The 17,175-nt window shown below is 39.6% G+C and overlaps 1 protein-coding gene across 1 annotated transcript in view; it reads left to right on the top strand.

Annotated features, from left to right (window-relative positions):
• Positions 1–17,175, top strand: part of PPFIA2 (PTPRF interacting protein alpha 2) — a gene marked incomplete at its 5' end in the record, with an annotated part of 253,304 nt that overhangs the window by 181,421 nt on the left and 54,708 nt on the right. Inside the window, 5 exons of the mRNA XM_081330297.1 lie at positions 11,882–11,973; positions 13,436–13,571; positions 14,706–14,926; positions 15,295–15,532; positions 16,095–16,124. Coding sequence (XP_081186423.1) covers positions 11,882–11,973; positions 13,436–13,571; positions 14,706–14,926; positions 15,295–15,532; positions 16,095–16,124 — 717 coding nt within the window. The remainder of the gene's footprint in view (positions 1–11,881; positions 11,974–13,435; positions 13,572–14,705; positions 14,927–15,294; positions 15,533–16,094; positions 16,125–17,175) is intronic.

Below are 17,175 nucleotides of genomic sequence, written 5' to 3'. Positions count from 1 at the left end.
CAAAGATGAAGTGAGGGAAGCTAAGGCTCAAAATGAACTAAGGCTTGCGACCAAAGTCAAAAATAACCAAAAAAGCTTTTTTTCAACATATAAAAAACAACAGCTTTTTTTCAACATATAAAAAACAAGAAAAAAGTTAAGGAAATGATTGGTCCATTAGTGAGGGAAAGTGGCAAGGTGACAAGCAACAGGGAGAAAGCAGAACTATTTAACTCGTTTTTTGCATCTGTCTTTACACAAAGGGGAAAAACAGTCCAACCTACCAAAAACAGTGCCATAAAAAACAGAATAGAAACGCAAGTTAAGGTAGGCAAGAAAATGGTAAGTGAGCACCTGTCCAGCCTAGATGAGTTCAAATCACCAGGACCAGATGGATTACATCCCAAAGTTCTCAAGGAACTGGCAGACGTGATCTCAGAACCACTGAACTATATTTTTCAAAGATCCTAGAGCACTGGGGAACTACCAGAGGACTGGAAGAGAGCTGATGTAGTTCCCATCTTCAAAAAAGGGAAAAAATAGATCCAGGAAACTACAGACCTATCAGCCTGACCTCAATACCTGGGAAGATCCTGGAAAAGATAATCAAACAACAAATCAGCGAACACCTTGATGCAAACAAAGTCATCACTAAAAGTCAACATGGGTTTGTCAAAAACAGATCATACCAGACAAATCTTATTGCATTCTTCAACCAAGTGACAAAATTAGTGGACCAGAGGAATGCTGTAGATATAATTTACTTGGACTTCAGTAAGGCATTTGATAAAGTAGATCACAACCTACTACTTGATAAGATAGAAAAATGTGGTTTAGATAGCATCACCACCAGATGGATTCGTAGCTGGCTGACAGGCCATACTCAGCGTGTGGTCCTCAATGGAACTGCATCTACATGGCAGGAAGTCTGTAGTGGGGTGCCCCAGTCTGTAGTTCTGGGCCCAGTGCTGTAGTTCTGGGCCCAGTGCTCTTCAACATCTTCATCAACGATTTGGATGAGGGGATAGATGGGGAACTCATCAAATTTGCAGACGACACCAAGCTGGCAGGAATAGCTAATACTCCAGAAGATAGGGTTAAAATACAGGAGGATCTGGACAGACTCGAACACTGGGCTCTATCTAACAAGAAGATGATTGGATGATTTGGGGCAGGAATGGGTTCCTTTAAACCACTAGGCAGTGGCCAACCATATAAGTAGCTGTGCAGCAGCCTCTATTTCAGTTCTGTTCCTGTTTGCCTAAATAAAGAATGAGACTTCCGGTGGCGACGCGGCGCCGAAGACAGCCGCCTTCGGGCTGTCCGCTCCGCAGCTGTGTTTTTCCATCGTAAACAGCGTCGATCAGCTGTTTAGATGGATTTGAAGCCCCCTCCTCGGGAGAAGAGGAGGGGGTGAGGCCCCAGGTAGGGGTTGAGCTCTCCGGGGCCACCTGAGCTGAGAGTTTGGGCGGCTGAAGGATTGAGCCCCCCCGAAGCCTGGGTTGCTCCGAGCTGCGCAGCGCCCCTGCTCCGGGATTTATGGAGCAGAGCCAGGCATTAGCAACCACCCCTGCCAAAAGGAAATACTTTTGATTATCAAGATGCAGGCAGAGCGGTACAGGAGGTCAAGGTGATGTGGACTCTTATCTTTACTCTCTAGCTCAATGGATTTTATAGCTTTAAAGTGAAAGTGCGCAATAAGTGAAAGTGGGGGAAGATGGCGGCTAAAACTTCTAAAGCTCTTCGGAGTGCGGGGTCTTCCCTGGTGCAACAGACCTCATTGCAAGCTTTGCTTCCTCCTGCACCTCCTCCGGCATTGACGCTTAAGGATTTACAAGATGCTCTTGGAAAGCATTCACAATTGATGTCTGACATGATGGATGAAAAGTTGAAAAAGTTGGAGGAGAAAATGGAGGAGAAAATGGAGAAATTGGAGAAGAAAATGGAAGAGAAGTTTAGAGCAATGAGGGTGGACATGTTGTCTATGATTGAATCTGTAGCTGAATGTGTGCAACAGCTGGATGTAAAAGTGAAGGATCTCAGTCAAAAGAATTCTATATTAGAAGCAAAGGTATTAGAAAATGAAAATATAAGGGATAAAATGGACGGAGAATTGAGCCTTGCTCAGTATCATCAGATGCAATATGCTATTAGAATCAGGGGTTTAAAGGAGAACTGTAAAGAAGATTTAAAGCAGCTGATTTCTGAGGCTCTGGAAGGGGTATTGGGCCAGCCAGCATCTGAAATTGAGGGAAATATGGACAAAATTTTTCGTGTAAATTCATGGATTGCAAGACAAAGGAAGTTACCCAGAGATGTGGTGGTCTATTTTACAAAGAGAGTAATTAGAGATGAAGTCATTCAAGCTGCTTATGATACTAAACTGGTAGTGGCTGAGCAAGAAGTCTTGGTTTTAAAAGAGATTCCTCCGAAGATTTTAAGGAGAAGGAAAGATTTTGCATTTCTAGTACAGGAACTTAAGAAATGTGATATTAAGTTTAGATGGGAGATTCCAGTTGGACTGGTGGTGACGCATGAAGGTAAAAGACATCGTCTGGTTACTGTGGCCCAGGCACGTGATTTTTATAGCAATGTGTTAAAAGCAACCCCCCTATCATTTTTGGAAGCTGTAAAGGGATACGGCGAGGGAAAGCTTCAAGATGTTGCAGACAGACAGATAGAGGACAATGGTGTTGGAGGGGATCAAGATACAGTTTCATCGGATGTTGCAGGAGGCCAGAGGATGACGCGTGCCGCCCTAAGAAGAGCGAGACGAGAGCAAGAGCAAGACCAGCAGATAGTTATGGAATCTCCAAAGTGTACTTACAGTGAAGCTGTGGAAGGGGCGCGGTCCAAAGAAGTTTTGGGGGTCATGACAGACGTGCTCCAAAAACTTTGGGGCGTTAAGATTGCTGATTAAATTTTTAAATTAGAATGTTAATGGATTAAATTTATCATAGAGGAGAAAGAAAGTTTTTTTTTTTACTATTTAACACAATTTAAGATGGATGTTATTTGCTTGTTAGAAAAGTATATTAGGGTTATGGACTAAAAGTATGTGTTGAACTAAGAATGGGTATGCAAGCTCCTAATTAACAAGTTGTCTTACAGACTGCTTAAACCTTTTTTTTTACTCTTTTTATTTGAACTCAAGGATGACTTGGAACTGCGAGACATTTGGCGTGATACATGCAAGAATTATTTTTGATTATGGTTTAGTTTGGTTGGAGATTATTAAGGTTAATAGATAGGCGCTTTTGGCGCGTGACTGAGAATTTGTTTAGAAATTAGAGAAAGGTTGGAGAATGTAAATAGTAGGTGAAAGTTTTTTTTCTTTCTTTTTTTTGAAATTAATATGAATAAGGACTGGGATTAAGAAAATCTATTCTGAGTAAAGCTCTTTTTCTGTTTTTCTCTTTTTCTTTTTTACTTTATTTGTAATATTAATATTGTTTGTATTCATTTTATATGAGCTAGAGGGAGATAGAATTAATAGTTTATTGCTGATAACATAGGGGTGCTTATGTTTGTTTTTTGATTTTATACCCTGTATTTAGCTCTGGGAAGTCGGGGGGGGAGGAGGGAATGGGGGGAAGGGATAGGGAGGGTTGGGTGGGCGTGGGGGAGGGGGGATTAAAGTCAAAATGTATTGTAAAACTTTTTAAATTAAAAAAAAGAATGTTCCTGTTTGCAACCTTCCGTCTCGCTTATTGCCTGTAAAGAACCGGCTACACAACACTGGCAATGAAGGTGGGATGCTGCTTCTTTGAAAGAGTTTGAAGTCACTAGGGGTGAGGCCAGCACAGTGCCTGGCAGTGACTGCGTTCCCCCCCCCTCGGTCTGCCTAGCAAGCCACGCTAGAGACCATCCCACCCTGTGGACCAGTCCCAGGGTCTACGAAGAAGAAGCAGCACGAGGCAACACGAGACATGAACCACGAAGACCTCTAACAATGTTGAAGGTCGGAAAGCTCAAGGAATTCGATGTCACACACCCAGAGAGATAGTCGTCTTACATTTCAAGAGTAGAGAACTACCTCCATGCAAACCAAGTTGCCGAAGATGGCCTGAAGGCCGCAACACTTCTCTGAGTCTGCGGGCCTGCAACGTTTGACATCACAGAGAATTTAGTCACACTGGCACAGCTGGAGTCAGTTACTTACGCGGAGCTGAAGAAATGACTTGGCGACCATTTCCAACTGAAGCTGTCAGTGATAGCGTGGAGGCATGCCTTTGAACAGCGAGAAAAACAACCTGGCGAGATGGCTACAGAGTTCATCATGGCGTTGAGACAAGCTTCACTCCTCTGCCAATTCTTGGACTTGGAAGAAAGGCTTTGAGATCGTCTCATCTGTGGACTAAGAAGTAGAGAGCTCCAACAAAAACTTTTCACGAAGGAGACTCTCTCACTCCAAGAAGCCTTAAAAGAAGCTATGGTGGACAAAGCCACCAGTGGGGCCATGAAGGCGTTGCATCCCACCAAAAGCACTCCACACGAAGAAGCCATCCACCACAAGGACGCCGAACATCAAGAAGACGTTGACTCTGACCACGAAGTTGACAAGATCCAACGGCACCATGACAAGGAACTGAAACCCCCTTACAAGCCCCCTTCCTTCGATGTTTGGGCCGTGGCGGCCACCACCAACAAGCAGACTGCTGATTCTGGTCAGCCATGTATTGGGTCTGTGGGAAATCCAGCCACATTGCAGTCATCTGTAGAGGTCGCCACAAGGACCGTCAACCAGACGAGCCATGCAGGAGAGGTACCGGGGCACCAGGACAGCATAGAGTAGGGTTCTGCTCCAGTCGCAGGAGTGTCTGCCACATGGGAGCTCACGACCCCCTTAAACCAAAACTTCGGCTTCAAGTTGAGCTGTAAGGCGTTCCTTGCTGGATGGAACTGGACACTGGTTCAGCGGTGTCCATTATTTTACTTGAGACTTTCCGGTTCATGTGCAACCGCAGTAAGAGGTGGGCCAAGCTTAGGCCTTCCAACATCATTTTAACTGACTTCCAGAATTCCCGAGTAGCCGTCAAAGGCGAGGCCACTTTGGCCAAGTTCAAGGGGTTTTGGGGGCTCCTAGATGTAATTGTGGTGGAGGGCCAGAGAATGAGTTTAATTGGGCTTGATTGGTTTGATGCACTGGGTATTCAAGTAACCGGGATCCACTGGACACAAGCCGAGAACTTGGTGTCAGTATGCGAGGAATTCACAGATGCTTTTGACACAAGCCTGGGGGAGTAAAAGGGCCCTCCGATAGCCTTTAAGCTTGATCCTGCCATAACGCCTATTAGGATCACGCCCCTTCGAGTGCCATTTGCACTAAAACACAAAATCGATGCAGAGCTGGACAAGCTAGTCAGTCAGGGGGTACTACAGCCTGTAGATGGGGGTGAATGGGAAACTCCCATTATCACACCACTTAAGGCCAATGGGGAAATCAGAATTTGCACTGATTACAAGTGCACCTTTAACCGGGCACTACAGCAGCACGCGTACCCGATGCCAGTCGTTAGCCACATTTTGGCATCGCTGCAAGGGGGTACCATGTTTGCTAAGTTAGATTTGGCACAGGCCTATTAGCAGTTACCTGTGGATGAGGCCAAGCAGCCGCACAAACAATTGTGACACATAGGGGGGCTTTTAGAGTCAAACGCCTCCAATTTGGTGTTAGCATAGCCCTAGGAATCTTCCATGGAGTATTTTGATGATGTGCTCATCACCGGTGAGTCCACTGAGGTTTTAGCAAGGAGGCTCAAAGCCGTCCTTCAACAGTTCCGCACAATGGGACTCAAGCTGAAGAGGGACAAGTGTAAAATGGGGGTCCCTTCCACTGAACTCTTGGGGTTCCATATTGATGCTGAAGGCATCCATCCTGTGGAGTCCAAGCTGAAGGCAATTCAGCTGGCACCAAACCCCAGATTCAAAGGAGAGCTCCAGGCATTCCTGGGCCTCCTGAATTTATACTATGCATTACTTCCTAACAAGGCCGCAGTGGCCGAGCCGTTATACTGGTTCTTAGATAAAAACACCCCGTGGAAGTGGACCAAGGTTCACGAAAATAGTTTTAAGGCAGTAAAACCATTACTGTCCTCAAATCCAGTGCTTATGCACTTTAATGAAAACTTGCCTGTATGCACTATGTGTGATGCATCCCCTTATGGGGTGGGGGCTGTACTAAGCCATTTATCAAATGATGGGATGCAAGTCCCCATTGCCTATTATTCAAGGACATTGTCCTCAGCTGAGCACAATTATGCTCAGTTTGACAAAGAGGCTCTGGCTGTTGTGGCCGGGGTGAAGAAATTCCATGATTATTTGTATGGCAGGGAATTCACGGTCTTTACTGACCTCAAGCCATTGTTGGGGTTATTTACTACAGACAGGCAGACACCTCAAATACTTTCCCCTAGAATGTTAAGGTGGTCCATTTCCATGTCAGCCTACAGCTACAGGCTGGTTCACAAACCTGGGAAAGACATGGGCCAAGCAGATGGTCTTAGTAGATTGTCATTGCCACATGTGGAGCCAGATCCAGCTCCAGCAGTACGTATCTTGTCAATTCAAGATTTGCCTGAAGTTCCCCTCCATGCTGGGGATGTTGCGGAAACTGCTGCAGGCAGAATTCTAAGCAGAATATTGTCATGGGTTCACACCGGGTGGCTGAAAGATAGTCCAGGACCAGAGTTCCAGAGCTACTTCACACAGAGACATGAGCTTTCAGCTCATAAAGCCTGCATCTTATGGAGGAGTAGGGTTATTGTCTCCAGTTCATTAAGGCACCGTGTGCTTCAGTCTCTTCATGAAGGCCATCCGGGCATAGTCCGGATGAAGGCACTGGCACAGAGCTACCTTTGGTGGCCAGGGTTAGATAAGGCTATCAAGGCCCAAGTACACGGGTGTTACACATGTCAACAGTCCAGGCCAGAGATGCCGCAGGCCCCTGTCCACCTGAAGGGAGGAGACTTATACACCATGGTCAAGGATTCACATTGACTTCACTGGGCCCTTTCAGGGACAGTTGTTTTTGATAGTGGTCAACAGCCACTCTAAATGGTTGGAAGTAATTCCTATATCAACTATGACAACTGCTAGGACCATCCAGCTGCTTAGAAAGCTTTTTGCCACACACAGGCTGCCGGACGTCGTAGTCTTGGACAACGGGGCCCAGTTCACAGCAGCAGAATTTCAAGCCTTCTTGAGGGCTAACCTCAAGGCATGCAACGTCGGCTCCCTTTCACCCCTCGACTAACGGGCAGGCCGAACGCATGGTGCATATAACGAAAGAGTCACTCAAGCCCATTGTTTCTGGGGATTGGCACCATAGGCTGGCTGACTTCTTGCTTTGCCAGCACACTATGCCTTGCACAGCAATGGGCAAGAGCCCAGCAGAGCTTCACTGGGGGAGAAGTTAATCACGAAAGTGGACAGGTTGCATCCTGACCAGGTTAGCAGCAGACACCACATGCCCAAAGGCACCAAGGGGGTTGCAAGTGGGTGATAGGGTGTGGGCCCGGAACTATGGGCATGGGAACTTGTGGGTGCCGGGTAAAATTGTCAAAATCTTGGGACCTCTTTCCTACGAGGTGGCTCTGGATGGGGGGGAGTGAGTCATTCACCACCATATTGATCAGCTGCAGAAGTGTTTTGCTGAATGGCCACTAAGCAAGGACCTCATAGTGGGTCCGCAACTAGAGCTGGCAACCAGCAGCCTAACAGAGCAGTTCACATGCTCTGAGGACTCATTCAGTCAGTACAACGGGGAGGTGGTCATCTTCTTCATTGCCTCTTCAAGGAAACTTTAGGCCCCTTTTAGGGCCCCCAGCAGGGCAAAATTGGGCGTGAAAGGCAGAGCCTGCCTTTCTGCGTCCCATCTCGCTGTGATGCAAACCAGAAGTCTCAGGAGCACATTTTTTAAGGGTGAAGAGACTGGAATTGAAGTATGATTAGAGTTCCTGACCACCCTCATGAAAAGTACAAAACTGCTGCACATGTATATGGTTAACAAACATATTTCTTCTGTTTGTTCCTATGTTGTATCACTAAGCTGCATTTTCTCTAACATGGTCAAGGATTTTGTGGCAATATACATTTTATTACCCAGAACTGCTTATTATGATGTTGAATGGGCCCAAAGGGAGTGATTGGCTCAAGGTGACCCAGTAGACTTCTTGGTTCAACTGGAATTTAATTAGGAGCCTGTGCAATTCTAGAATAATGTGTTAACCACCTGCTGTATCAATTCTTTTTGTTTACAGTGCATTTTGAAAGTCAGCACAAGTAGAGAATACTCTAAATCAGGCATGTCAAACTGCCGGCCCACGGGCCGGATGCATCACAACAAAACCACGCCCTCCCCATTGCCGGCAATGGGGAAAAAGTCACGATACATTATGCGACATCACGTGATGTCGTGAGTTTGACATGCCTGCTCTAAATGGTAAACCAGTTAAATGCCAAGTTGTGTCAAGATTCCTTTTCTTTTTTAAAAATAATATTGTTTCATGTTGAAAAGTATGTATGAGAATAAGGAAAATGCTAGATTATTAAGTATAGTTCAGATAGATTCTCTAAGTCAGGGGTGTCAAACTCACAACGTCACGTGACATGTCGTGACATATTGCAATCTTTTTTACATTGCCAGCAATGGGGTGGGCACGGTTTCGGCATGATGCATCTGGCCTGTGGGGCCGGCAGTTTGACACCCCTGGTCTAAGTCATAACCTAAATAATAGAAACCATTATAAATACACACACAGAGAGAACATGCACATGGAGGGAAGAATAAATTGTAGTTATTTTCTGGATAAGAAAGAGAATCTAAAGTAAAGTAAATTTAGGAAAATGATTGAAAATATTTCTCCCAAGGGGAAAATAGAGGTGTTTCAGAAAACCAAAACTGATGTGAAGACTAGTACATAAAATCCTATATAACTTAACTGACATTTTATTTGCACTAACATTTTGAATTATATTTGACAAATGTTTCTAGGCTGTACCTTTGTTAACAGGACTAGCTTACTAAAATGTAACTCTTCATTAAGGCCAGTGTTTTTGTCCTGCAATAAATATGAATTCAAACTATAAAGGTAAAGGTAAAGGTTCCCCCGCACATGCGTGCTAGTCGTTTCCGACTCTAGGGGCCGGTGCTCATCTCCGTTTCAAAGCCGAAGAGCCAACACTGGGCTATTTTTTTAATGACAAACCTCACCCTTTGCACTTGATCTTGATAATAGTAAGCTTCACACTGGAAAAATTACCAACAGCTACACATAAAAGCCTCATTGCTTGTAACTGCTTGGTGACAGCTAATTTTAGTTAGGTTGATGCCTTTATTGTAAGCCTTTCCTGTATTAAAATTATTTAAAAATAGTACAAAAAGAATGTAAATGTGGTGAAAATGCAACAATTTTGGAATATGTGAAGAGTATTTCTAGTTTTCTATTTGTCAAATCTGGAACCTCCAGGCTTATTAATGATGGTCTTCCAGATGTAGTTTTGTGTATATAATGAATTGGTCCATTTCTCATCACTCTGCACTGAGAATAGAAGTTGCACTTAAACGTATTAAGACAATACCAATTTTGTCCACAAATCCCTTGTTAATAATTCCTTAGTACTGTCAAATCTGTAGGCATGTTTTATCAGATGGTTTTAATGGTTCTTTCACACATATACTTTACTAACAAATATCCATCTATAAAGATTTAATCTAATTCACCTTTCTGCTGTCCTCAGCCTTGCATAATTCCCAAGGCAATAGGCTGGATAGTGATTGTGGGAGTTAACAATATATTTGCAAGATATTACAGTAGGGAACTAGTTTAATCATTGCTACCTTCTGGGATGTTTACAGCTTCTCATGAAAGTGTACCACTGTGAGATTCCCTATGGGCTTCCATTCTAAATACTAATAAGATTTGAGTTTCTTAGCTTCCAAGCCCAGATAAGATCATCCAGGTTTGACTTCCGGTTCCTGTTTTCCAGTGAACAGTCTGAAGATTCGGAATGCCGAACTCTTCAGCTGAAATTTCTTTTTGTTGGGGACCCTAAGGGGCCAGAACCCACCCTGAAGGGGTGGAATGAAGGAAATCCCATGGACTTAGGAGAGACAGAGGTCTCCCTGAACGGTCCAGAAGAAGCCTCCCAGAAACCAACAGAAGAAAAGGCTGGCTAACTTCATGTTCAGCCATAGCTGGTGACAACGGAAGTCATAAGCTTTTAAACTAAGCAAATTTTAAACAGCATGCTTGAATCTGGGTAAGAATATTGATTTTCTCAATCCTACCTATTTTCCTGAAGAAGAAAGTCCCCAAAATAAGAGATCTCCGGGGGGAAAAAAGGAGGGCGATTTTACTCCCTCCTTTTGGTTACCGGAAGGGGCAAAACTTACCCTTTAGAGAGAGAAAAAAGACTAGAAGGACCTGAAAAATGAGCAAACACTGACACCTACTGGTGGGTGAGGATTTTTTTTTCTCTGACCCTCAAAGTTCTTAGAAAATGCAGCTGTGTAAACAAAGTGAGAGTAACAAATCTGAAGCAATGAATACTTTACAAAAGGAAACATATGATAAGCGGCAACAATTTCAAACGACAATGATTTAAACTACAAAGAAATACAATCAACTTTGAGAGTATGAATCAACTTATCTCCAACTTAATTTCACTCCAAGAAATTTCCCAGGAAAATACAATAAATACAGATGGGACTTATCAGAGAGAATACTTAAAAAAAATTGTTTGAATATGGCTAAAAACAGAAAAACTTTTGAATTTATTACTCTTAGAGAGATTAATTTCTTTTTGTTGTTGTTAACAAATACAATAAGAAACATTTGTTTGAATATAGCTAAAGAAATGGAAAAACTTTGAAATATATTACTCTTAGAGGGATGATTTTTTTTTAATTAATGCAATATGTTTTTTTTTCTTTTTCCTTTCTGTAAAAAAAAGTTGAACTGATTTAAACAAAGCAAACATTTTAGTTATTTAAATGTGACAATAAGAAAAACAAAAAAATGTGTTTTGAATGAGAGTTAAAGGATTAGATGATTAGATCTACTGAATGGAATGCTTAAAGTTTAAATAGATTAAATACACTCTCAGCTGTGGTCAAAAAGAATAAGAAATTGAAGGAATAAACATATATTAAATTAGGAGGGATACATATTTTAAGTTGTATGTTTTTTTTGTATCTCGGTGCTTTTTTCTTTTTTTTCTTTTTTCTTTTTTTCTTTTTTCTTTTTTTCCTCTTTTTTGTCTCTCCTCTTTTTTCTTCTCTTTCTACTTTTTTACCTATTAAGAAATATAAAAGTATGAGAGGGCTTATATGGAAAAATAGAATTAAATCGACCAATATAAATGTAGTTAATTGTTGAAAAATTGTCACTAGTAAGAATATTTAAAATTTGGGGGGAGAAATAAGCTGAAATAAGCACGGTAACAGGATTTACGATAAGGCAACTAAAATGACAAATAGGATTAATGGAAAAATTATATACTTAATTGTTATTAATCAAAATAATGAGAATTGTCTTAACCTAATGTTTTGCAAAGAAAAATACTTTGGGGAAAGGGGAAATCAAATGAAATTAACATATGGAATATAGATTTTAGAAATCAATTGTTAAAGATTGTCTTATAAATGTTACCCAGAAAACATACTGTTTACAAATTACTGAATGATTTATGTTATGTTAAAAATATCAATAAAATATATACAAAAAAAAGTTCATCCAGGTTTGTACTGGAGGAAAGCTACGTAACTCATGTAGAGTTTTCTGGCATATAGTTCAACTATTCAGAGAGCTGATATTATACGACAATAAAATTTGATGAATAATTTTGAAATGCCATGTATTTATATTAATCAATTATTATTATTTGTTTCAATTTTCAGGAAAGATTAGCAGAAGAGATAGACAAGCTGAGAGCTGAACTTGACCAGTTGAAAATACGAGCAGGTTCTTTAATTGAGCCCACATTGTCAAGGTAGCACAAGAAAATAATGACATTTTCTTTAATAACTTTATTTTGAAATTCAGTCATCATATATTTAAAACATTCTTCATCATCCATAATCATGATTGCTGTTTACAGAATTGTGAAATTTGAAATAGAAATATCATGACTATTATTTAGTCAGTAGCAGATGTCTTAAATATCAGTAGCTCAAAAGCCACAATAGAACAGAGCTGTGGCTGTTTATATCCTTACGACATAGAAGTATTTATTCAATCAATCAAATTTATATGGCTGCCCTTCTAACCATATAGTTAAATAGCTGTGGAAATAAAGAACTATAACTATCAATATAAAAATGAATCATGAGATCATAGAATCATAGGCTGGAAGGAAACTAAGATTATTATTTACCTTATTGTTTCTGGACTTATTTTTGGTGATTTTATTTTATTTGTCAGTTATTGGAACATTTTAATAGGAAATTAATTAAATGAATTTCACTTATTAGTTACATGTGTATTCCTATTTTTTCTCATGGAATTCAAATGTTATAAATGTCACAGATCAGTAAATAGATCATTTCTATATTCATTTTCAGATGGGTCATTTTGTAAACTATATTCAATTTTATACTAATTTGTTACTTAACAATTTCATTAGGTACATTCTTTTGATGATATTTTGCCATTAAATATAAATTTCTAAAACTGATTTCTTTTTAAGTGCATATTTCTGGACATATATTGTCCCAGAATAATTTTTTAATGGAGAGATGCAGTACAAAATTCATTGGCATAGGGTTGCTTTTGATCTTGTTGATTAATCTGTGTCATCTATTGGAGCTAAGTAAATGAGTCTTCTCTGTCACTGCACCCATCATTTGAAATCTGTATGGCTGCCACCTTGTTAGATTTGGGGTGCCTATATATTTGACAAAGAAACAAGTCTGCATGTTAATCTTAGAAGTAAGAAAGGAACATTTTTAGTTCATGTTGTTATGACCCATGAACCATATAATCCTCATGGCCTCCTTTTTAAGACTCTTCTCCCTCCCTCCCCCCCCCCTCTCTCTCTCTCTCTCTGTGTGTGTGTGTGTGTGTGTGTGTGTGTGTGAGAGAGAGAGAGAGAGAGAGAGAGAGAGAGAGAGAGAGAGAGAGAGAGAGAGAGAGGACTCAAATTGCTAGTGAAATGAAGTTCGAGTTTTTTAGCCTTTGACTCTATAATTCCAGTCTGAATTTTCTGACAACCATAGTCCTACATAAAAATATATTGATTGACCAAAAACATTTTTAGCTTTTCTTTTTTCATTAAAATTGAAACCTTATAAAGCAATTCCTTTTAGTATGCAAGGAAGCATACTCCATTTTTATTGCTGTGTTGGTAGCAAACTGTAGGATGATATCCTCTGCGTATGGTAAAAATAAATATATTTTAAGTGAATTTTTGAGTCTTTTTTTTATCTAAATCCTATGCCACAATTGTTTTTCAGAACACATCTTGACTCATCAGCAGAACTGAGGTACTCCGTAGGCTCACTAGTTGATAGTCAACCAGATTATAGGTCTACTAAAGTGATAAGGAGACCTAGAAGAGGTCGAATGGGAATCCGAAGAGATGAACCAAAGGTTTATGTTTTAATCATTTTTTCCTTTAATAAGATTGCAATCATAAGTACAGCTGACTTAAGACATTTTTCTGACTAAAGCCAAGGCTGGATTTAAGTTTTCATATTCCTTGGATACTTCTATAGCTAATAACTTTAATTATATACTGTACATCATATAATTATAAATAGGATCATAGATTTTGTTTATTCATTCAATTGATAAGACCACATTTCTCAAACATATGACTGTTTTGTTATTCATATATTTAAAATGTAGAAAAAAATGTGATTCTGTATGTGCATGCATCCCCATCCATTTGTCATTGTTCAGTCATCTATTTGGGCCTAAAACCTTTTGGGAAACACCCAAAGCTTCATATACTTAAGCACTGTGTTGTGCTCAGTGGACAATCTGGCCCTGTCTGAAGTTCTCTCTGATAACTCTCGCTGAGTAAAAGTACATATTATCTGAAGGCTATAAAACAGTTTTGATATTGGAGGGAGAGATAGGATTACACATTTTTGGCCTTAAAATTATATTAATAATACAATTCTGATATAATATCAAACATAAAACACAATTACAAATCAGATTATAATAAGAAGTAATGTGATAGAGCCATTTGCTATTTACTACACCTTCTGCTCTAGGCAATTTTCTCAGGCTTGAAACATTATTCCATTGTTCTGTTTCTTTTACTGGATTGGAAGCCATAGACAGGACTTAATGGAGGTTCAGATTTCTAGTATAGTTTCATTTTATTGATGCACTTTTTTCTAAAAAAAATGAAAGTATAGTGTTTAGAAATGCTGCCTTTAATTTTAAATCATCCAGGGATATCCATTATATTGTAGTATGAATCTAAATTGACTTATGTGACCAATACAGAAAAGAACTTCCCACATCTTGCCTTAAACTATTTCGGGTCTCTTGTAAGATAAACCTTGGTATTTTTATAACAGACTGAAATTGAGATCCGTGTGATATCACAATGCAGCTGTTAGAAATTAACAAGAATGGTTTAAGTGCACAAATGGCTGAGAAAATTGAAAGGTGTTAATAACTGCAATGGTGTTTTAAAATATAAGCTCTATGTGAAAATTAACATTTGCCGTAAATCTGATCTATATGCATTCTACAATTTGTAATTAGGTAAAATCGCTTGGAGATCACGAGTGGAGTAGAAACCAGCCAGTTGGAGTTCTAAGCAGCCATCATTTTGAGAGTGACACTGAATTGTCTGATATAGATGATGATGATAGAGATACAATTTTCAGTTCAATGGATCTTTTGTCACCAAGTGGACATTCAGATGCTCAGACCCTTGCTATGATGCTTCAGGAACAACTAGATGCAATCAATAAAGAAATCAGGTATGCTTACTTCACACACACCCTTGAATAAAACCTTAGAACAATCCAATATTTTGTCCCCTAATAGGGTAAAACATGTTGATATGATTTTTGATTTTCTTTATAAAAGATAAATATGCCAAATTATTCTTTGCTACATAGTTACAAAACCCTAATAAAAAATAAACTATCATTCCAGCAGCTCAAACAACTCCCAGTGCAATTTGTAGTCATCATGGCTACTTTTTAAAAAAATGCTAAAACATGGGAAATTTAGTAGTTAATAGTGAATAGCGGTCAGGGAGAACAATCCCAACTCCTATTAACACTCATATTAAAGCAATATTCTCATGAAAATGACTTACCTTTGTCTTGGTTCACTATTATAGGTTAATCCAGGAAGAAAAAGAATCCACAGAACTGCGTGCTGAAGAAATAGAAAACAGAGTTGCTAGTGTGAGTCTAGAAGGCTTAAATCTGGCCAGGGTTCATCCTGGAACATCTATTACTGGCTCAATAACTGCATCTTCATTAGCAAGCTCCTCTCCTCCCAGTGGCCACTCAACTCCTAAACTCACTCCACGCAGCCCAGCTAGGGAGATGGATCGGATGGGGATCATGACACTGGTAAGAAGTATAACTTTCTCTTGATCACTACATTTACTTAATATCTAAGGAATCCTCTACATAGGGTTATTTTTCATTTCTTGTTTATTTCCTTTTTTACCATTCATGTTTTGGTGTGTGCATATGGGTGTGTGCATGTGCTTGCAAGCACATGTGATAATATCTTATTATCTGTTAGTACAAATAATTATAAATCTTTGATTTGGAACAATTCCGATTGTTAATACAAGATAAAGTAAAATTCTAAAAACATAATGTTGACATAAAGACTCAAGCTATCATTTGTGTATTTCTAACACAATACCCGATTTTTATAATGTTAATGATATTTCTTAAAACCAAACATATAAGTAAACACTTAGTCCACTTGGGTTCCTTGGGTTCCAGCCAAGTTTTGTTTTGGATTCAATGGCAGTTGGGCTGGTGTGATGGAAGGAAATTTCATCATAAGGGCCAATAAGAAATTCAAAATGAATCTTAATGAAAAGAAACACAAGATTTATAAAAATCTATAATATGTCTGATAATACTCTGTTTTTCTTTTCTTCATTATCAACTCTAGCCAAGTGATCTCAGGAAACATCGAAGAAAGGTATATTTTTAAAAAATATGTTTCTGTTTTTTCTCTGCCAAGAGTTAATTATTTCTAGAACTTTCAAATCCAGACCTTTACAAATATTTCCCCAAGATATAGTTTTCTGAGGATGTGGAAATCCCTTCAAATATCAACCTTTTATATCTTCATCCTAGTTGAAGGAGATAATCTGGATGATACAAGAAGAGATCATTATGGTGAGGCAGATAGCACCTTCTCAGGAAACCCACATTGGACTGAAGATTTATAACAAAATGGAGCCCTGTCTGAGTGTTTAAGAGTCTTAGACTCTATGCCACGTCTATTAGGAATTAAATTATGTGACAGTGTAAAAAGAATATATTTTTGATATTGTTTGTATTTATTACACTATATATTGTTTATATTTATTACATATCTCCCCTTTTCCTTGGAAGTGTCTTTTTCCAATTTATACTTTGTGAACTATGTTGCTTTAAGACAGGAGTCTTCAAACTCGGCCCTTTTATAACTCATGGACTTCAACTCCCAGAATTCCTCAGCCAGCATGCCTGGCTGAGGAATTCTGGGAGTTGAAGTCCATGAGTCATAAAAGGGCCGAGTTTGAAGACCCCTGCTTTAAGACATAGTAGTGATCAGATCAAGTCTCTTTGTGGCCTTCTTCAGCCTCTCTATGGTGATGGACTTTTGTACATGCTAATTAATGATTGAGAGCTTCCTTGCTTTTAGCCTCCTCTGTTCTAGCAGTAAAATGGTTTAACATGCTGGAAACGTTTGTGATTTATTACTTTTATTATGCTCTAACTTTGCTCTGAAATTATTTTTAGTGATTAAAAGCACACAATACATCCCTAAGACCGCCCCCACCCAACCAGACAGGCAAGACACCAGAATATAAACTGACAGCAAACAGCACTCCTTACTAGCACTGAAGATGTTACCTAGTTAGGGGTAATGAATCATGTGCAAGAAAACAAGCAAGCTCAGCACCAAAGACCTCTCCTTTCAATCCTGAGCTACAAATATTCTCCTTTGTTGATAAAAAAAACAATAGTAGCTAAAAGCTACC

This window comes from Vipera berus, assembly GCF_964194415.1.
Source record: "Vipera berus genome assembly, chromosome: 6".
Taxonomy (NCBI): domain Eukaryota; kingdom Metazoa; phylum Chordata; class Lepidosauria; order Squamata; family Viperidae; genus Vipera; species Vipera berus.
This window is presented reverse-complemented; position numbering and strand designations above follow the sequence as displayed.